The sequence below is a fragment of the Vidua chalybeata genome, chromosome 3 (assembly GCF_026979565.1).
Source record: "Vidua chalybeata isolate OUT-0048 chromosome 3, bVidCha1 merged haplotype, whole genome shotgun sequence".
Classification (NCBI taxonomy): domain Eukaryota; kingdom Metazoa; phylum Chordata; class Aves; order Passeriformes; family Viduidae; genus Vidua; species Vidua chalybeata.
Genome location: NC_071532.1, coordinates 9,599,307 through 9,621,457, shown reverse-complemented (window position 1 = coordinate 9,621,457; position 22,151 = coordinate 9,599,307). Strand labels below are relative to the sequence as shown.

Below are 22,151 nucleotides of genomic sequence, written 5' to 3'. Positions count from 1 at the left end.
AAAGTTAAATGAGTTGTTAAAGAAAATGTGACTTCAGGACTGAAGGAGTTAATATTTCCCTGCTGAGGTAGCTCCAAAGTTGCAGAAAAATATGAAGAAAAGATACACTGCTTAGACAGTCTTCCTAGACCTTGTAATGAAATACCTGTTCATTAGAGTGGGCAGAAATCCCATGGTAGGTAGACAAGATTGACTAGAGCCACTATGACATTTAATCAGCTGCAATCTCAAACTGAGCCAAGTGAGAGCACAGCTTGATGTGACACATGCATTTCTCTTTGCATCTTTGATTACCAATACATTATCCCTACAGGCTGGCATGATGCTTGAGTAGTTTTATTCCATGTGGAGCACACAGCAGTAACTAAGTAGATTGAACACCTGAGAATACTAAGAAGGGAGTCTGTGTTATAGAAATAATGAATAACATCGGTAAAATGCATGCTCAGTGCTGACATGTTTGTGAAGGCATCCTAGTAGAAATATGACTTTAGTATTAGTCTAAAAAAAAAACTGAAATAAATGCCTAAAACCTAAGTAACCCAAGAAGAATCTATACCTCTTTTTAAAAAACACTTTCTGAAATTCAGAAGTACTTAGTGCTGAAAAATATAGCTGCAGCTTTTAGAGGTAACAGTTCTCACTGTGACTGACCGTGGAGCACAGTATTGCACAAACCCAGCATATATCATTTGAGAGATCCACAGTTTATGGGTAAAATCTGATAAATTAGGATAAATTAGCACATTATGGAGCTAGAGGCATTTCATCATCTGCAGTATGGTAGGATCTGGAGTAGGATCAAATAGCAAAATAAAACATATATTTCCAGCTGAGGCCCAGCAACTAAGACAATGGTCTTATAAAACCATTAGAAAAAAACCCTGCTCTATGAATGGCCAAAAGAACGCTATGATGTGGGCATTGCAATGGACAGAATCAAGAGTTAAAAAGTAAAAAGATGCAGAATGGATCTGGAAAAGAATTTTGATTGCCAAGACATAAATATTGGCAAATTCGCAGCTATTGTGATTAACAATGATTGTAGGCAAGCCAAGCAACAGCTGGGTAGCAGGAACTAAAGCAAGGGTGCTACCTATAACAACGAAAAATGAAAGTATTTTGTCAGCATAGAATACCAGCATTTCAGGCAGTTGTTGCAATTATCACTGCTGTCCCTTGCATTATGTGCAAAAAGACCTGTCATGACTAGATTACAGGTGGGTGGGGCTGAATACTTGAAACTTTTATTAGCATTGTTATTCCTGTTATTATAAACTCTGTAGGTAGAAACCACGCCAGCTCCAGGCTCTGGTCTATATCACACGTGCATAGGAAACAGCAAGTTTTGTGCTGTGAAAAGCTCTCATGTCCAAAATCTTATAGACAAGGGGAAACAGAGTACAGCAGTGTGGCAGAGAAGCAGCTGGCTTTGTAGTGAGGCTGTTCTTTTGCTCGGTGCCTGAGAAGCAGCCGGGAGGGCTGGAGGACACTGCTCAAGGGTGGGACAGCTCCCCACTGCTGGGCTCACTGCCAGCACCAAACCTTGTGTGAGGGGTGGGAAAACCCCAAACCAACCCGAAACAAACAAACAAAAAAAACCCCAAACAGTATCTTCCCCTGCTTAAACTTACAGTACAGCTATTCTCAAGGTCAGGTTTTCTCCTGGGATTTTTTTTTTTTCCTAGAAGTCAACCAGATATAGATGAAGGAGGTCCCCTGCATGAGTAGCACTGCATATATGCAGTGCAGCAGAACCTTCAGGCAGCTGGAGGATGGGGCCTTTATATGATGAGACTGCTTTCAGTCCTCAATTAGTCAGCATGGTAAAGAGAGAGACAAATTTGAAACTGAAATTGTATATGCCAACTTCCTGCTGAAATAAGTGTAGCGATGATGGCTATACTGATGTGTGTTTTACTGTCATGAAGACTGATACTAAGTGTTTTAAAGGCATTTTCTGGGCTGAAGTTCATCTTGCAGTTTACTTATATATAATATTGCTTCAAATTAGATAATTTCAGATTCTAATTTTAAACATAAAGCTATATTGCTAGGGCTGTTTAGAAGAAATCAGGTTTTAAACATAGGGAAAAGTCTGATTAATGGGTTTATTCACAAGTTGTTTATACTTGCAGTTGGTAATGTGGATACAGGTACTGGGCTACATGGATATATTGATTACTATGCAATAAATGGACCTTTAAAACTGTCTTTGTTTTTTAACTTACAAAATCCTCTGAAGTAAAGAAATTGTTACAATAAATGGTCATTTTTAATAGTCATGTGCCCACTTCCCTGTGAGAAGAAGCACCAAACCGTTGTTTCTAGTACCACACCACTGCATTACTGGTATCCCTGGAGCAATTGTGGAGGATTATCTTGTGTTTGGGAAGGAAGGGATGAGGGCTGCTTGTTCAGTCAGGTGCACTCTGTACTTTATACTCCTAAATCAGGTCAGCTGGGGTAAGAGAGCCTTTTCTTATAAAAGTGTTTGAAAATTCACCTCCTTCACTGAGCTGAGGAAACTTCTGTTAGAGTTAAATGACATATAATCACTTCATTGCTGCAGTTATCATGTCCAGAGGAGCAGAACGGGAGGGCTGGTGATGCTCTCTCAGCAGGCTGTACCTCCTAACAGGTGTCAAACTGGGCTGCAAAGCAGAGTTTCGTCATCCTGGAAAACCTGCCTTGGTGATGAATCCCACAGGAGTAAAAAAAACAAGGAAAAAATGTTTTTGTATTTTGTTTTAAAAAACTATTTCCAGTTTCTGAGGAAGGACTATCAGTGATGTGACGTGGACTTCTCAAGTAAGGTTGGGAGGAGATTTGCCTTCTCCATTGCTGCCTAGCAAAGTGTGTGCTGAAACACTTGTGCTTTATGAAGAAACTTCATCACTGATTTTCTCCCAAGATTTGTATGTCCTTCTTAAAGTGCTTTGGCCAATACAAACATCCACTGATTATAAGGAAAAGGATAGAGTCAGGATTCTGACTGATGGCAGAAAGGGAGCTGTCAAAGCTGAGAGACAGTGGTAAATAATGACAATGATTTTAGTTATGTAATCTTTTTTTCAGGACTCATGGGTCTTTATTGAGCTGCATATGGTATAAATTGAGTAGAAAGTGACAAAAAATACAGGTTTCTGGCATGGTTTGCTACTAATAAATTAACTTACTGTATGCTCTTTCCTGGAACCTTTGCTCTCCTCAGTCTAAACAACCTAAGAGAGGCTGGAGCATGGCCAGGAGCAGGGGATCATACCTGATAGAAAAGTACAGTTCTGTGCTTTTCTCCTCTTTCAGTCCTTCCCCAGTTAAAGAACAACCACCTAAACTACTGCCACTGGAAAACTGAACATAAATATTGGTAGGCTTATTCTAGGGGAAAAACAAAAAGTTGATTATCATGATTGAGACAGAAATGCATGATTACACCAGGGCTCACTTCAGTCTAATTACAGTATCCTCAGTTGTTTTAAACTTCAGGTCAGTTTTTCTCTCAATGGACTGGCATTTCTCTTGCTCACTGGAAAAATGGGAGAGCAAGATTGTTTCTAAGATACAATGTCCCTGACTTACTAGAGGAAGCCAAAGGTCTCTGAATTGGTGATGCATATCCAATCAGGGTCCCTGAAATCAACTTTGGCCTATTTCCTTGGGTAAAAAAAAAGGGGGAAATTTCAGTAGGCAGTGTATAAACAAACCATGGGCATACATGATGAGTAACTTGAAGGTAAACATGCCAAAGTCCTTTCCAAAGCTACTGGGATCAAAGTGAAATAAGCAATAGGTCATAGTGGAGTTCTAAAAAGTCATTCAGGACTCAGCAGAGAGTCATTTAGGTTTGAACAAGGGCTAACAGGAAAAAAAAAAAAAAAGTAAATATTCAAGTGTGTATACTTATAGAAGAATGGATGCATTTTACTCATGTACCCAAATGTGCATGTACCAAACTGAATTGAGTTGTTATAGACAACCTCCAAACTATTTAGAGAGCATATTTTCATATTATAAACATTTGAAATGTTGTGTCCCACAGATGTCCAAATTCACCCTTATATGGGTATTGATCTTTCCAATGAACATTAACGTTAGCTGGTGATTCTACAGCTTCAGTTCACAAAAGTGATCTTGTTTTTTACAAGAGATATTTTGTTTTTCACACCAAGTGCCGTATAAATTAAATACTCTATCCAAAAGCTACTGATCCTTGGTACCTGGGCTGGACTGTAGTGTCTGCCCTGCACACAGAGGGAGTGTTAGCCCTTGCAGAGTGGAAGCCAAACTTTTCACACATAGCAGGAAGTTCAGTAAAACCAAACCAAGAAGATATGTGGAATAGATCAATGCCCTTACTGTGACCCCCCTCTGTGACTTTGGTGCTGCTTTCTTTCTGAGGTTGTCCCCCTTGAAGGCTGTGCAGAAGTACATTTTTATAACCTGCTGAAAGCAGTTCCTTCTTTTCTCTGAAAGCTCAGGAGGAGGCCGTGGGAGCATCATCTCTGCATCACATGGAAACTTTGTGATCCCAGCATTTGCTAAGATCAGGACAGGGAACCCCATCAGCTCCTTCCTTAGGCTGGGTTCGTCAGACCCACACAACAACCTCCTGGGAGCATGATGCAAGCTTCCAGCAGTGTAGGCTTATTTAATGCTCTTTGGACTAAAAGAGGGACTGTCACTTTGCAGGAGGGTGCCCTGATGGGGGTTGCTATGCAGCACTTCCATACTCAGTGGCTGCTCTGCACAAATTTCTGCCACATCATTCCTCGAGGAGGCTGCTACAGCAGTGGTTGTCACAGAGCTGGAAAAAGTCTCACTAGATGTAATCCTCAGTGTTTAGGTTAGCAAAAATATTTCTTCTGGGAATTGCTAATATTGACCATCTTGAAGCTGAGGAGAGGAGTGGGGTAGTGTTTTCCCTGGAGAAACACCTTCTTTAACAGTCACTATGCATTATTAGGAACGGCTTTTATACTTGTTATTTGATAATCCCTTCCCTTCCCTTCCCTTCCCTTCCCTTCCCTTCCCTTCCCTTCCCTTCCCTTCCCTTCCCTTCCCTTCCCTTCCCTTCCCTTCCCTTCCCTTCCCTTCCCTTCCCTTCCCTTCCCCCTTCCCTTCCCTTCCCTTTTAGTACCAACAGGTGAAATAAATAAATGGATGAGTAAATAACTGATTATAACAGAATTTACGACAGAGACAAGAGCCCAAACAACAATGTGACATTAGAAAGTCTGGCTAAATGCACTGGAAATCACTAGTCTTCCTTTGCATGCCTTAGCAAGGAGACTATCATTAAAATTGAAGCTGCAAAATTTTAGTAGGGAAAGAGTAAGGCTTTACAGCTGCAGTTGTTTTTACCAGTGACCACAGACCCTGAAGGACAGGAAGACTCAATTAGGCAGGAGTGTGCCAAGCCAAAACAATGCACAGGCTTACCACAGATGGTGAGTCACCAGCCTCTTAATAAACTAATTTCCTCAACAAAAAATGGAATTGATCTCAGGCCAGCATTGGTTGTTTTGGAAAAAAAACAAATAGGTCCTGTCCATCTAGATGAATGGACAGATAATTTTTTTTTTTCTATCTTGTCTCCAGACAGCTGGAATATGGCACCTTTAACAGACAATGTACTGAACTTATCTATGAATAACGTGAAAAGTTGGACATAGACTAAAATCCTTGTCTTCCGCTCTTTGTCACAACTTTTAATGCAAAATCTTTGCTTGTGATCTTCAGACATTAGTTGTTATTGTTACTGCCTCTTGTTTGCCCTGCTGTATTGCCTGAGGTGCTCAGCCAGCAGCTGTGCTGCCCTTGAAGATGATGCTAATCAGGCATTTAACAGGATTTTCTGAGCCTCGGGACAATTCCCATGGTACATTGTCGTGGGACATAAAAAGGGGGTGAAGTGGGATGGAATAAAGGAGGGGAAAGATGTAAGAAAGAAATGAATGTTGACTAAAGAGCAAAATTACAAGTGGGAGGGGAGTTGTTGGCTACTGTTTTGATTTTTTTTTTTTTTTTTTTAATTTTAAGTGTGTACCTCAGGGGAAAAAAAGCATGGTTACTTTCTCATTATGTGCAGAGGTTTAAGATGGCTGCCAATACAAGTTTCCGAAAATGGCTGTGTCTTGATTAGGCACTTGAGTATATTCTGGAAAGCCTTCCTCTCAGCTATCTCATTTATTAATTTTCTAGCATCGGAGGGAAAGACTATCATCTGCCTGCCGAGGGTCTGGCATGACCCATGGCTTCCTAACCAGGTCCTCTGAAAAGTTAATGTGTGTGTCCAACAATGGATGAACTTGGCTCATTCTTGGTCATGGTCATATTAGAAGAAGAATTAGAAGTGGGAATGAAAGAGAAAGCCTAGATTTGGGTGTGTTTGTTTTTTTTTTTTTTTTTTCTTTTTTTTCCTCTTCAGTTTTCCTATTTGGATGTTCTTGTATATGATTGTGATTCTCCAGAGAAGCCTCCTTTTTTAACTGCTGGGCCTATAAAGATGGGTGTACCAGATTTATTTGCCTTCCTAACAGAAGAGGCTATAAACCCACAAGATGGGCTTGTGGGGCAGAAACATGGTAAGAGAGAGGTGGAACAGCTCATGGTAGATGCCAAGATGCAGAATAAGGGGATGGGGAGGGACATGCATGTCCCAGTGATGAAGGACCATGAGGACTAAAGGAACAGGAACTTTCATGAACAGAGAAAATAAAGGAAGGACAGAAGTGGGAGTAGGACAGGAGCAGCTGTCAGGAGAAAAGAGGCATGAGACTGCCTATGGTCAGAGCAGAAATTCTATGAACAACATTCTTGAAGTCCAAGTTTGCTCAGTTACGCTTGCTTGGACCTAAATCATATGCTGTTTGTCCATCTCTGGTACCACATGCGGTTCCTGCAAGGACCCTGAGCCAGACTCACCACCTTTGTGATGCTGCCAGGTCTGATGGCAATCCAGATGTGAATGCCAGTGTAACTGTGTGCAGGCTCAGATGTAATGTCAGGGAAGCAGAACCAATCCCTCAGAGTAGGAGGGGTTGATTTTGCTTTTGTGGTCACTAGTAAGTCCAGCAAACAGAAAAGGCTATGCAGGCTGCTTGCCAGAGACCAGCAGCTTCCAGAGGAATGGTACCTTGGAAGATCTCAAGGGGGGCAAGGGAAATTCATGCTGAGGCAGCTTGTGTGAAAGCACTCATTTGTCTGGCTCTGAAATCCTAAATTTGTCTAGTGGATGAACTGTGTGAATGATGGGCATTAAAGGCTTACTTGTTGCTTCCCAAAACAGAGGTTTGAGTATTCAGGCTGCACAGAGATAACAGTTCCAGGTATAATTTGAACAGGTAGCTGTGGGCTTTTACTGTGACCAACACATGGCATTCAAATATGGCCAGTGCTCGGGGACTGGAAAGGAATGATGTAAAAACAAGCAGGATCCTTTTATGTTTTTCTTTTTATTTCTTTATAAAGAAAGGAAAGGATGGGCATGCCAAACCAAAATGGCAGAATACAGACAAAGGTAAGCACTGAGGCTTCTCCTTGGGGGCCATCCACAGTAAACTCTTGCCTTGGTAGGGTGCAGCTCCCCATCCCTCCTGCCAGGAGGAACCCAGCATGCAGCCAGCCCTTCAGCACAATCACAGCTCTTTGAAGTTAGTTTGCACAGTTTCACAATACCATCGGCCCACGTCATGGTGGGGCAGCAGCAGCTGAGGCCAGCAACATTAGCAGCAGCAACATGGGATACAGTGCACAGAAAATAAGGAGCAAAGAGCTTGTTTGCAAACAATTGTAGGTAACAATATAGAAAGTCCAAAGATCATCATTCTGCTATAAAAATATTACACTTCATAAAACCATGTACTATAAAAAAATCTATTCAAAAACGCTGGTAAACATAACAAATATCTGTACACTGGCTGCCCTTTTAATACAAGAAACATAAAAAGCATGAGTCTCAGAAATCATAATTTTGTAAACATGAATATGGAGCCTGTAAACAAAGTGCTAGATCATGGTTCATATTTTGTCAATTTAGTACTACCGAAGTAAATTCCTTACACACATCATCACCTAATGGCCAGACTCCACTACTGCAACAGGAAAGAGAACTTCGAGCTCTTCCACCAGGATCACTGAAGGTGCATATGGATTAAGGAATTAACACAGAAATGAAGGCAGCAAGATCTGGCTCTGAGTACCAAATCAGAAACAATCTTTTTGCAACTGTTTTTCATTTTCTGCACTTCAAATGCGTATTTTCTAGCCTCTCCTTTCAAAATTTGCCTTCATCAAAGAGGTCATGCATTTTCATTTTCCTTTCAGGCTAAAGCATCTCTGAAAAATATGTCCATAACATCCATTTAGGAGGCATAACGGAGCACAAGTTGACTCTGTAATTATGTATACCAAAGCAAGAAGTAGTGGTTGAATAGTTCAACACTGAACATCATGGTTTACACAATACAGGATGACAAAAAGGGCAAAAACCTTAATTTTAGACTTTAAACTTCAGGCTGCAAAATATTTTCATGTGCTAGCCTTGTGATGATGTGCATAATCAGATGCTGGCTGACATACATATGTTGTCACCTAGTTGCACTTGGAAATGCAAGGTCTAGGTTCACAAAAATGTATGAAGAGAGTTTAGATAAAATTTGGCTCTAAGAATTACTGTAACCTTATTTACTCTGTAACATTTTTGTTCTGCATAGGCTTCAATCCATCCTTCATCTGAATACTATGAGTTTTAGTTCTGTACACACTGAGAACCTTACTTTTAACTTCATTTTATCTTCTGAATTTAAATTCTCATGTTTTTGCTAACTTTCAGAATAGGAGAGGGTGTACAATTGTGTGTGTCTCCTGTGGACATGGAGAGAGGAGTGTGGGACTGTGTTCACACAGGACTTGAGGTACCAGAAGAAGCTTAGCTGCAGTGTTTTCAGGCAACACAGGATTTCAGTATCAGGGTCAGCTAGGAGATAAGAATATACACTTCTAAAGGACAATGACATATACTTCAAAAGAGAAGAAAAAAAACGGGCTTGCACATTTTTTTTTTCTTTTTTTAATGTATTATACTAAAGCATCTTACTAACATTATTTTAGGCCTTTTTATTTTAATATAAGGAATGTTGGAAGGGCTGTGCTGCTTGCCTGTCTTTTAGGATTCAGATACGTGAGTGTGGAGCTCACATGGCTCTTGCTTAAAGGTGTCATTTCTGGATGTTCAACAAGGGAATTTTGCTTCTAAATATCTGCTTTGACATTTCTGATACACGCATCCTAAGAGAGGGCTTCAAAACACCTGCCTAAAAATAATTTTACAGTGAAAGTTACAATATATGTTTTGTTATAGTAATCTGCTGCATCTTCTGTGTTTGACTGCCTTACTCCTTCTAGGGATAGAGAAGGTTGTAGCATGCCCCAAAATCAAGAATTTCCTCTGCAAAAATGGATGATTTAAAAACAAACCCTGGGGGTTTTCTATCACTTTTATTAAGGTAGTGGCAAAAATACATACAATCAACATTATTTCCCCATGACATGCCATCTGTGGCCCTACACCTTCTGGTTACAGGGAGTTTGTATGAACTTGTGGCCAATTTTCAGAAGCCTGGACTTGTCCTCCCTCTCTGTGCACAGGGCTTGGCACTGGGAACCTGCTGCTGTACAAAAATCACATAATTTATAGCCCTGACTCTGAGCCATACCTGGTCTCTGCTCAGCATAATACAGCAACAAAGGGACAGAGGTGACACTGAACTTGTAGCCATTCCAATGTGTTGCCAGCACTGTTGGCTTAACTGGTTCTGTTGCCTTCCTGCTGTCCCCAGCCATTTGTTCTGACACACAAACATTTGCTTTGCCCCGTGGTGACCTGGCTAAGGGAGGTGTGAAATGACAGATGAGCAGCTGAAGTAAGAGAAAGTGGCTGCCTGCCATTTTTAGTGTCAGCACTTGCATATGCTGGTGTAAGATCAGTAGAGCAGCAGCATATTACCTTTGTGCCATCCATGGCTTAGGGGATGAGCCAAGCCCTGTCATAATTCATATCACAGACACACAGCAATTGCATACTTGACTGAGGTTTGGATATATTCAGAGGTACCAGAGCTGGGTACAGGTTGTTGGAGAGAGCTGAAAGAGTCTGGCTGAAAAGAGTGCCCAGTATTGCATCTAGGGTTAGATACAGGAACACACAATCTGTACCTTGTATGAGTGTGACATGTGATGTCATGATGTTCTGTCACGCAAGACGTGCTTCACTCAGCTCTCTGTGCTTGGGCTACCCCCAGCACCCTAGGCTCTCAGGGAGCTGAAGAAAATTATTTTTCTGAAAAACAAAACCTATTCTCAGGTAGACTTATTTTTCAAATGTAGAGATTTATAACAACGTGTCTGTGAGGATCACTTGTCATTTGCTGAAATAGTTAGGCTTTATAAATGATATCTTGCTTGCTTAGAAAAAGTTAAACAGCTTTTAAGTAAGTGAAAATTCATGAGGGGCTGGGGCAGAGGTCAGCTCTCCCTTTGAGCAGCATCTCCCACACCTCTGCCATATAGACAAGCAGTGTGCTGTGTAGGAACTGGGTAACGCTTCCCATGATATTCTTCATCAGGGCCATTTGGCTTCTTCAGAATCCTGGAGTTGCAGAGGTGGGGTCCAGTTCTGCAAAATGTGGGGCTCTGCCTCCTCCTTGCTGGGCAGACACTTCTCTCCTGGGCTGAACAACAAAACCTGCATGGATATGGTCCTGGGCAACCTGCTTTAAGTGAACCTTCTTTAGCAGGGTTGGACTAGATGGGCTCCAGAGGTCCCTTCCAATCCTAACTATTCTGTGACGGATTTTGAAGTGGGCCGCCAGATGAGCTGAATATGTCTGTGACAGGTACACTGGGTCACTCATTGCATTGTGCAGCTTGATGGTTAAAAATGTAACTACAATATTTGTGATAGCCTAAGGCACTAGGTCACTTTATGGATTAAAAACTTGCAAGATGGTATGTTCTAATTAAAAGAGACTTTTAGACTTTCAGGAGTTAAACATAACATTTAGCAGAAGTCTCTTAAGGTTATATAAAGAGAAAGAAAGAGAGAGGCTTTTTCAGTTTTCTCCCTGAAAAAAAAAAGGGGGAAAAAAAGTGCTTATTACTGAGCTATATCATGGCCAGGAGTCTAGAAAGGAGATGCTGGTGTAAAAGCAGCCATTGCAGTAATTAGGCCACAGCCACAGCCTAGCATCCCCTCCAGGATCCAGCTGAGCCAGGGGAACCAGTGGGTGCTATCAATCTGAAATAATGACTGCCAGTGGCATATTCCTCCTTTTCTGCCTCCCTTGGATTTGCTGATAGTGGCTCTTGTATTTCAATCCAAGTGAGCTGGATCCACAAGACTGACAGTGAAAAAGGTTTTATTGGGTTCACTTGACTGGAACAGGTCAGAAAACCCTCAGAAAAGCACCTCCCATGGCAGGACTGCAGAGGGGAGACTGATCTGCTCTTGGAAGTGCATAGGGATGCACATCTGGGGCAGAGGGGAGACTGGATGGGGAAGTTTCTTCCATGGATGGGCACAGCCTTTTTTTCTATACCCAGAGTAATCATTACCATTATCAATGACAGATTTCAAAGAACACTGCAGACAAAACTCTCTGAGTATCACCTCCACCTCTGACTACACTTCTACCTTTATTTGGACAATGCTTTTTGTGCATGTGTTTACATACAGACACATATGTGCACACATCTGGATGCAGTGGCAACAAAATCTTAATAAACAAAGCCCATTATATGTATGGGCTCATAATTATTTCTAGGCTTATAAAGTAATTAATAAGCATTAAGATGTATGAGTCCCTATGTGTCTCTATGTTAATATTTGGTGGGTTAGAAAGAGGAAAGTCAGGAATAGATTAAAACCCTTAAACTTTGGGAAGAACAACATCCTGTAAGCTTGGCCTACAGTAATATTACAGTAACATTGAAAAAAAAATGCTTAAAGAATTAAGACTGGGTATATCTAGAAGGAATGCGACTTTTTCCAGTGGTTGTGAGAGAAAGCAAACTGAAGCAATGCAAGATGACCAGGAAATCTCAGAGGGAGACAAAAACTGTACATAACATTTTCATCAGTCTTTCTGCCCATATACAATACAATACAATTACTCCGACCATTAAAAATACATTTTGTTGCAATAGCACATATCAGCTGGGACCCCAGAAAATCCAGCCCTCCCTCCAGGCTGCCCTTTGCATCCTTGTGCCCACCTTGCCTTCTTCCAGGACAGAAGTCATTTCAAGGGAAACAAGGCCGGGCCAGAGCTGTTCTGCACCAGCCAGGATATCCCTGCCAGTGGATATTCTCGCGGTGTGCTCTTAGCAGAAATGTGTGAGACTCGACTTCTAACAAGCAGAAAATTCTAGAGGCAGCAAAAAGCTGACACTGAGCACAGCTTAGCCAGAGGAGAGAATGTGGGCTGCTGTGTACACAAGCATAGACACCCACCTGTGCGTTTGCACTCATCAGTCCCAGCCAACTCAGCTTCTGTGCGAAGTTTCACAGCATAGTTTATTTCAGAAAAGAGAAGGGCTTTACGGAGAGCTGCTTTGCAGTGATCCTCTGTGCACAGCACATGAACTTGAACATTAAATATCAGTTTAAATTATTAGAGAATAAATTTAAATTTAAAAATAGACTAATGCAAACAAACAAACTTCAGTCAACACTGAAGCAGAGATAGTTTTAGGAAGAATATTACTATAGCAAATGAAACCCCTTGGACAATCTGAGGCAGTGATCTGGTAATTCCAGTTCAGCACCGAGATGCACAAACTACCCAGCAAGCAAAAATTACCATGTCTAGCGTATGAAGCTCCATGTTCACATTTTTCTTTTTTTTTTTCTCCCCTGTCACAACAGAAAAAAGCCAACACAGTACAGTAGCTTTTCCCACGAAGCATCTGAGGTGACGAAATTCACTCAGAAAATAAAAATTAACAAAAGCCGTACAAAGAAGAATCTTGGTCAGCTTGTGACCACCAATAAGCCAAGATGGGTAAGAAAAGGAATAAAAAAATAGTTCACATCTGGCACCACAAACCTTGCTTGCTTTCTTTGAAACCAGGGAATGAGAAAAAAGTCCGTTTTGCAGAGACCATTTCAACAAAAGTTTTCTTTCCCCGGACCTGGAAAATCCAGGTATTAGGGCACAGAATTTTTGTTTTATATGTATATAAATACACATGTACATATTCATATAAATATAAAAGCAGAGCATCCTCCCATTTCTCCTCATAATTTATTATTATTAAAGCTTGTAACAGAGTTGGCTGAACTCTTCAGAAGTGGCTACTCTCTGCACACATGTAGCATGGGGAGTTTAGCTCTGCTAGAGCAGAACACCCAGGCAGGGACATGACATGTTGGGTGATGGAGGCAGATTTGGCTGATCAGCCAGGGCAGGGCAGGGAGCAGTGACTGGAAACGGCCTCTCCTGCTCCAGTGTGGCACTCAGTCCTGCCAGAACGGCTCTCAGTGAGCAGACCGGGTGATGGTGTGGGAGGATGGCTGCATCGACCCACTTGGCCCCTGGGCATTCCGGCCACCCACTGTCTTCTGCACCAGTCACTGAAGGGGGACTGCCCCCTGCTTTGAGAGGGAGCCACAGTCTGCCCCCAGTCACTTGTACACTAGTTGCCTTTGGATTGTTTTGCCTTACTATCCTCAACACCTTTCCCTGCCTTTGTTCAGCTCCCCAGCCCCCTCCCCTAATCCTCCAGACCTGCTTGCTGGCCAAGACCAGGCACCTTTCTCTTGCCTGATCCACAGGCTCCTACTCACACTGCTTTACATGAATGCTTTCCCACAGTCTCATAAGACCCATTTTTTCCCTCTGAAGACTGAGCTTCTCGGAGGTTTTTTGCTTTCTGAGACTTTTGAGCAAGTCAGAGCTGGTGGCACACTCTCCTTGAGAGGTGCTAGCTTCATTCCAGAGAAGGCAGGGGCAAAGTGCAAAGATTCCTCAAGAACAGAAGGTATTTCCACCACCACCAGCTCTCTCTACCTCATTCTGTATAGCACTTGTTTCAAATAAGGTATTTGTCATGTATCTCTGCAGCCTTCACTCTTCCTGGGGTGAGTGGAGATCAGTAGATGTCTACTGGTGACCAGCCAAGTCACTTCATCACGACGCGTGCTGGAACAGCATTCCAACCCGACTGCTCTCATCGTAGCAAAAAGTGCTTTTCTTGAGAAACAAAATGAAAACTGTTCCCATGGAACATCTTACAGACTCAAAAATAGTTTTCCTAGGGTGGAAAGGATGGAGCTTGCCTATTTTATTTGGCTTTATCTCAGTAAAGAAACAGAGCTACTGGCAAAACTGGCACATCTTTGTGAAGTTGTTAAACTCAGGACCCTGGGTGGAATGTAAAAGAAAAGATGTAGCAAATGAGAACTTTGCCTTACGTGGGCTTCTGCTAGTTCTGGCAATTTCATCTGCAGGTTGTCCGAAAAGGTTCTGCTAGCCAAGTAAAGATGAATTTGTCAAATAATAAACTGTGGGTTTTCAAGGAGGCCTTTTGGGGGTGGTGCTACAATCTGGTAGAGGTAAGTCTTTTCATGCCTCGTCGCTGAGCCAGATTGGAGGACAATACAGGCTCCAGCCTCGGTGCCTGAGGTGCACGGTTTAAAGCAAAGTAAGTGGCTGCCATTGCACCCTGTAAAACAGAGAAAGAGAAAACTTTGAGCAGAAATTAATTTCTTTGATGCTTTTCCCTTCCCCTGTTCAGTATCCTAAAAAACTGTCACACATGCACAATTTCCATGAAATGATACCATTTAGGCTGGCAGACAGCTAGAGTTGTCTCAGATTCAAAATGGTGAAGAGCTGTATGTGCCACCAGGTCATTACAATGCAGCCTAAAGTTAAAAATCCTGAGCAGGTGACAGTCAAAAATACAGTCAATACAGTGCCATATTAAATTTAGCCTCTGTGGCAAGTAATTTTCCCAACTCCTTTATCACTTTTCAGACTATTTACACAAATGACAGCTCATTCTGCAAGCAAGGATGAGGGAAGGGTGTAGGAGGTACCTTAACTAGGTGAACATCCTGTCTGCTGAGTTGGTTTTGAGACAGGTACTCCCTGTTCACTATCCATGGGTGTCTCAGGACTTGGACTGCTGTGAGGCGCTGATGAGGGTCTACATGAAGCATCTTGGACACAATGTCCTGGGTTGAAAAGGAAGAAAGCAGTACAAGGGAGAAAGTAATTAACAGCCGTGCAGGTTTTTCTAAGATCTTCCTGTTGGCGGTGTCATCATTAGCATGTTCAATAGAGAGTGATGCACTTCAGACAGGCTTTATGGTCTTTAAGTGTCAGGTCTTATCTTCAAAATTTTCAAGTGTAATGTTCAACTCTCAGCTAATAATCCAGTCAAAACATAATGTGGAGGGCATTAATCTCATTGAGTAACTGTTAATTACTGGTGACCTTGTAGGAGTGATGAGCACCTAGGGAGAGGATGCCATCTGCAGGCATCTCCTCACTGACCTCAAAGCATGCTTACAAGAGAAACTTAGAAGAGAAACTCAACACTCAGGTAACTAAAGTTCAGTTAGGTTAGTTCTACAACATCTAAACATTTTAATTTCAAAACTGGACAGCTGATAAAAAGATCCACTGTGAGGCTCATAAGTGCTGGTAGCAAGATTAATGTGCTATTAGGATTGCTTGCAGTTTTGTGGTAGAAAGCATCAATGTTCTTCCATAGGATACTAACAGTTGCTAAAAATGAAATCTCTTGCAAGAATCTTTAAAGCCTGTCAAAGCTTCTGATTAATGCTGGGCAAGTGGAAGCTTGCAGCTTTCCTGCCCATTTACCTGTCTCACAGACCAGTGCACAGCTTCATGCACTAAAGATCTCAGAATGAGATGATTTTTTTTCTCACAGGGTTTTCCTTGCTTTGTGATAGATGGGCAGCCTAAACTGTGAACTGTAAGGAATCAAAACTGCCTGCTCCTGGTTAACTGAGAAGCAAAAAGGTGTTTCTTGCATAGACTATACAAGTGTGGCTTTGACAAACCTACACGTCTTTTAGAAGTGCAGTTGCACCAAAAAAAAGAGTTCTGTGGTGTTTAAATCTTGAGAGAAAATCTGAGAAAGGGTTCACTGACCTTTGCAGTATCAGATACTGAATCCCAGTTTCCTCCTGTAAGAGCATATTTGCCACTGCCAATCCTGGCCAGAATCTCCTCTGGGGTGTCATCTGGACCATTTGCAAAAGGAGTGAATCTATATTAAAAAAAAAAAAAAAAAAAGAGCGAGAGAAAACTATGTAATTTGCAAGTACATGATTTCTAGGTTCTAGTATTAATTGCCAATGATTACAATGGGAATTTAGTTCCAGAATGTACCACTGATACTGCTGCTTCATTGTCACTCAAACTACACAGACTGGTGGTTCCTTATATTGATCTGTAGAGGAAAAGACAAATTCTTTAATTGTTTTTTAAATTTTTGTTCTGTTACAATTTTTTAGAAATGGAATATTCTTCATTAAAATAGTCAGGGTTTTACCTCTTGTTTTAACTCTGCTTTATTGCCAACAGCTTTATTGCCAGTTACCAGTACCTTGGTAACAGCAAGAAAGGAAAAAAATTATAAAGCATAAAAAATACGCTCTGAAACAGAAAAAAAAGAAAAAGAAAAAGAAAAAAGAACCCTTTCTAATCTATTTTGCAATGCTTTGTTAACTCTAATGTGCAAGTCAATTGGGCAAAATAAATTACCTGCAACACGTTATTTCCTTGTCCACCCAGTCAGAAATGACTTGTAACATGCACCCAGCTTGTAACAAAATCAGTGTCATATGCAGACAGACTTTCTGTCTTCAGAAAGTGACAAGAGAGAAAGTTTTTGCAGCTGACTAATATCTACCAGGCCAAATTTCATTCTGCAATCTTGAACAGCTGTGTAGGTTTAGAAGAAGTAGGTATTTTGGATTTTTGTATTTTTCCTTCAATCTGTCTTTTTTTCAAACTTGCTAGAGCAGTTTTTAGATTGTTTAACAGTTGGTTTAGCCACAGCTTCCTATCCCATCTGGTTTCTGGTAGCAAATTCAATTCCTCATGCTGTATTTTCTCATTTTCAAAAACATTTCAGTCTTCATAGCAGTTCAGCCCAAAGAGATACACGATATTATTACAATCTATAGCTATCAGGAGGGATGCAGTAAGAGTTAAGGACTGGCAAAACTCTGAGGTCTATCATTAGCTCCATTAATATGATCCCTGGCTGGTGCTCTAGTCCTGGCTATCTGCTCACAGAGCCATCTCTGCTCACAGTGATTATAGGAGGAGAAAAAAGTCCTGGATGTAAATACTTATCAGTTCCTACTAATCTCCTCTGGTGAGGAAGAACATTCATAAATGCATAAATTCATAAATGCAGTGGTGGCACCTAAAAAAAGCATTTCTCAATTGATTGTGTTACTATTATTTCCTCTGGTGTGCAGAAAAAGAAAGATACAAGTTACTGGCACCTGTCAGTAAACTGAATATCCACTAAGTTGTGCTATTTGTATTTCTGATTCAAATATATTTGGATTTTTTTTTCTTCATACTCAATAAAGAAGCATTTTGAATATAATCAACCAAACAAATGTAACTGTGGGTAATATGTTAATTTTATTTTACTGATTCCAGCTGTGTAGCAGCCATGGGCATCAGCCAAATAGAAACAGGTTCTTGGAGATCCAGCAGACTAGGAGACTTCCCCATAAAGTCTTGATATATTTCAGCTGACCTTGAACACATGTGTAGTCAAGAATAAAATAGATGAGATAGAGATCGCTGGCACCTTTTCTACAATCCACAAATAGCAGAATAACAGAAAGTCAGAGTCCAAATCTTTGTTTTCTGTAGAAAACCTAAGAATTAATCCAATCTTCTTGTCACAGCTGAATGATCATGAAATAGATTAAACAGTTTAGAGAGTTCACTGAAAAGTTGCAAGCTGTGCTTAGGTGTGATAAATGTGCACATACCATAGTCTGAGAAATGAAATTCAGAGCCTGGTAACTCAAGATTGGGTTTGCACACTGTTTCCCAATCATCCCAGAACATCTTATTCCTATCCTTCACTGCTTATTTCAATCTATGTCTTTCCCTGGATCTTCTTGTGTTAATATTTCATTTTAGCCAACACATTGGTAGGGGTATTTTTGCCAAGTACCTCTCACTCTTCAGCTATTCTTGCTGATCTCTTAGTTTACTTTCTGAATCCCATTTTGAAAACAGTATCTGAAAATTATGTTTGAGTGTTTGTTTTTTTTTTTAGCTTTTAAAGGTGCTCAGACACTTCAATAACAATAACAATAACAAATGAAGCATAATGAAGCTGAAAAGAATACATGTATCAATAGAATGAATTAACATTCTTCCAAGGATAAGATGAACATGATGAGGCTCTTCAAACTCCTATGCATCTCTCCTAATGGAAGACTTTCCCACTGCTTAAGTCATGAGTGAACCCTTTGGGAGTCTGAGTGTCAGTGCATATAGGCACTTTCTGTTAAAAACCTCAACAATTTGTCAAGCATCAAAGATATTTATGCATCCTAAAATAAACTTATTCTAATTTTAAGTCTTGACATCTATTTTCTGGCTTTATATAACTGAACACACCTCTCAAGGAGGCCAGAATCCCTATCTGTGACTCCTTTCAGGTTTAATCAGTACTGAGCCCACTGGAGACTGCTGCTCTAGCAGAACCTCATCACTCACCCTGCCAACATGGTGTACAGCAGGATCCCCAAGCTCCAAATGTCACAGGCTGCATCATAACCTTGGCGTTTAAGGACCTGTGGGGAAAAAAAGAGAGAGATGAAAATAGGTTAATCTGCATTCCTGAATTTTTAGCTTCTGATCTACAAAAAGCACTGATCTGCCTTGAACAGGTGCCTGCCTTGGGATCAAAATGTCCAGTAGTGCTATGGAGCAAGGCAAAGCCTAGGCTGAAATGAACTGGTTAAACTCAGCACATCGTTCCCCTTCACAGTGTGAGGGATGAGTGCAGTTTGTTGGAGCCTGGGAGTCTGGGAGCTCCTCTGACCATCCAACGCGCAGCAAAGCAGAACAATATTTCACTGTTTTAAAATGTTTCATAAAAAAAAAAAAGCTCATTAATAATTTGAAACATATCCTCTTAACATAAAAGTTACCAACAACACTGTGGATGCATCATAGGGCTAAATGACAGTGATAAGTATTCCAACTGAGCTCAGTTTGGATTTGATACAGCAAATGGATGCACACTGAAGCATATCTAATGTCAGACTAATGAAGATGCATGCTAAAAGGCCTCTCTTACTTCTGTATAAAGAAAAGTGGGCACATTTAGACTGGAGTTAACAGCAGGCTAAAACTTGACCCCCTTTTCCCATGGGGCAAACAAGACCCATGGCAGTCAGCAAAGATCTGACCAGTAGGTTCAATACTGATACAGGATGGCAAGATGTAGCACTCAGGGTACAGTCCAGATTTCATTTGTGCTAGTGCACACTAGAAGAAATGCCTATTGAGTCAGTGCAGGTCCAAGTGAAAGGGAAGTCACCAACTAAGCTCAAGGACCACCTCCATATCTTCCCATAAAAGCAAACTACCCTCTGTTTATTCAGTTCTGACACACAAAGAGTTTTGTCCTCTTTAGATGGACCAGTGGATACATCTTTTTGCAAAGCACATGAAAAAGGAATGTACAAATTCAGCAAGTCTTTCTCTGACCCTTATTACCCAGGGGTAATCTCAGCCTTATTACCCAGGAGTGATTTAAATATCTGATGTCTACCACAGAAAAGACCAAATTCTGCTTAGGAAAAACAGTTTGAGAAAATGTTGCCTTGACAGATTTTATAGATGATGAGTGGCAAAGCAACCATCTGCCAGGTATGCTGCTGAGCGAACATTTGCTACCTGGAAAAAAAAACCCAACAAGCCAAAAAAAAAAACTCCCACAGCTACAAAAACAGAGAAAAAGCTGAAGTTCCTCCTGTTGACAAAGCTGGTAAAATTGTGCTTCTGCCTCTCTCTTCTGCACATAAGATGCAGACTTTCTGGCTGATTTATTTATTTCTATTTCTTTAGTTCCTGCATTCATTCTCCCTCTATTAATGTTCATTTTCGTGGGAAAAACTTCTTTGCTATTTGACAAACTCAGTTTCTTCTTGCTTCACCCACGAGACTGAACACTCAACATTTATCTTTTGCTGTGGTCGTTCTTATTGCGTTTTGAGCAGTTACAATTTCACTTCTTCTCTGTTGTCCTCCAATAAGCAAGGACAATCAAGTCCAAGGTAAGCGACAGAAAAATGGAGCAATGATGATAGTTAGTGGAGAGTGTTAATAAGCAAGTGGTTACACAACCCCAAAATGATGAGGTCACTTCCAGAATTTAGTGGGATCTGAAATAGAGGCAGAAACTGGTTCTTAGTGCCACACCATAGCAGGACATCGTAGGGATAATGGGTATCTTGGAGATAATGATACCTTGGATTCATCCAATTCTGAGAATGGCTCAGATGTTTGTCCAACTCCTTTTATTTCTGTAGGCTTTGACTTACTGAGTTAACAGTGTTTCAAATAGAGGTTTTTCTCAGTTGTAACAAGCAAGGAAGCAAATGGATTCAAAAGCAAATAAAAAAACCTCATAATTTCAAATCACAAAGCAGTACTTCACAAATACTATAGGAAACCTGCAGAATAAAATATTTTTACTTTATCCAGAAGCACCCTACTGCAGCAGTAGTACAACAACAGCCTGGCTCTTTCCTCCTCGCATGCAGCATGACTTGCGCTAGGTGGCAGCGTGCCTCTTTCACATAGCCTTCATCTTTGCTCTTGCTATCACCTAAACCCCAAATTAATTGTTTCCAAAATAAAGGAGATCCAAGTGGGCAAACATGTCCTCCTTCTTCGGTCACTGCCCTCTTTGTCACCAGCTCAGCTGACCTTCTGCCTCTTTAATTAGTTTCATGAGCATGTGGCAGACATTGCAGTTGGACTCAGGGAACGTGAAAGTCACATCTAGGCTGGAGGGCAGCATTATATCACAGGTAACACGTAAAAGCACTTAAGGCTTTATGTAAGCTCTCTGCCAGTTCTGGTAATGTTTCAATTAATCTCCAATGTCTCCTGCATTAGCAGGACCTGTCTTACTCATCACGAATGTCTGGGAGTGTGATTTCTGCTTTCAGTTCAAAGCAGAAGAGTCTGATAATGAAAAGAGAAGAGTCCATAATGAAAAATAGCTATACCTATTTTAAGCATCTTGTACCTTGGAGGAAATCTGAGTGCTTCAAATCTTGCAAACATGATTTTTTTTTTTTTTGTGGTTTAGAAATTGAATGGCTGTGGTGCCACACAACTTTTTCAATCTACTTTGATAATTTTAAACAGCTCATTCCCATTTCTAAAATGGAAGCCTAACCAAACCTCACTAAAAACCCCAAACCAATCTATCTTGGCAATGGAAGAGTTTTTTTTTTTTTTTTTTTTGCTGAAGAAAATCTGTTTTGAATTTACACTGCTCTGGCAATGGTCTCTATATAACAAATTCTCCTTCTGATGCTGGAAGGCTGTGATTCCTGTAACTTTTGGTATCATGAAAGGATCCTGTACAGAAAGATCATCCTATGTTTTTCTTCCCAGTCACAGATGAACAGTGCAAGGAAGAAAGAGAAAACTTAGGGAGAAAAAAAGGATGATACCAACTGAGAGACACTGGTATTTGATAGCAGAGAACAGATGAAGTATTGAAAGGCAGTAGTTTTTTGTTTTTCTTAGAAGGACCAAAACAAACAAAGGAAGAGACACTTTTGAAGCAGTGTATTGCAAGTACTAAAATTTTTCATTTTCATCCCTCCAAGAAATGGGTAATTACCCAAAAAATTAACTTCTTGCTCCTTCGTTGTGAGGAAGCAGATATGAACATCTCATGGATCAAGTACAGCAAAGAGTCTTGCTGTGTCTTGCCACGAAACAGCCATCTGACCCAAGCCCACTCCTGCAGGACTGCATGAAAGGAGCACCACTTGCCAGTGATGCAGAGCCACCTCTCCCTGTGCTTGGCACAAGCTGTTT

The 22,151-nt window shown here is 40.9% G+C and overlaps 1 protein-coding gene across 1 annotated transcript in view; it reads right to left on the bottom strand.

Annotated features, from left to right (window-relative positions):
- Positions 1–11,272: 11,272 nt before the first annotated feature.
- Positions 11,273–22,151, bottom strand: part of RPS6KA2 (ribosomal protein S6 kinase A2) — a 157,136-nt gene continuing 146,257 nt past the window's right edge. Inside the window, exons 18-21 of the mRNA XM_053938453.1 lie at positions 18,798–18,874; positions 16,188–16,305; positions 15,104–15,241; positions 11,273–14,727 (exon numbers count right to left, since the gene is read on the bottom strand). Of these exons, the coding sequence (XP_053794428.1) occupies positions 14,602–14,727; positions 15,104–15,241; positions 16,188–16,305; positions 18,798–18,874 (459 nt within the window). The 3' untranslated portion in view covers positions 11,273–14,601. The remainder of the gene's footprint in view (positions 14,728–15,103; positions 15,242–16,187; positions 16,306–18,797; positions 18,875–22,151) is intronic.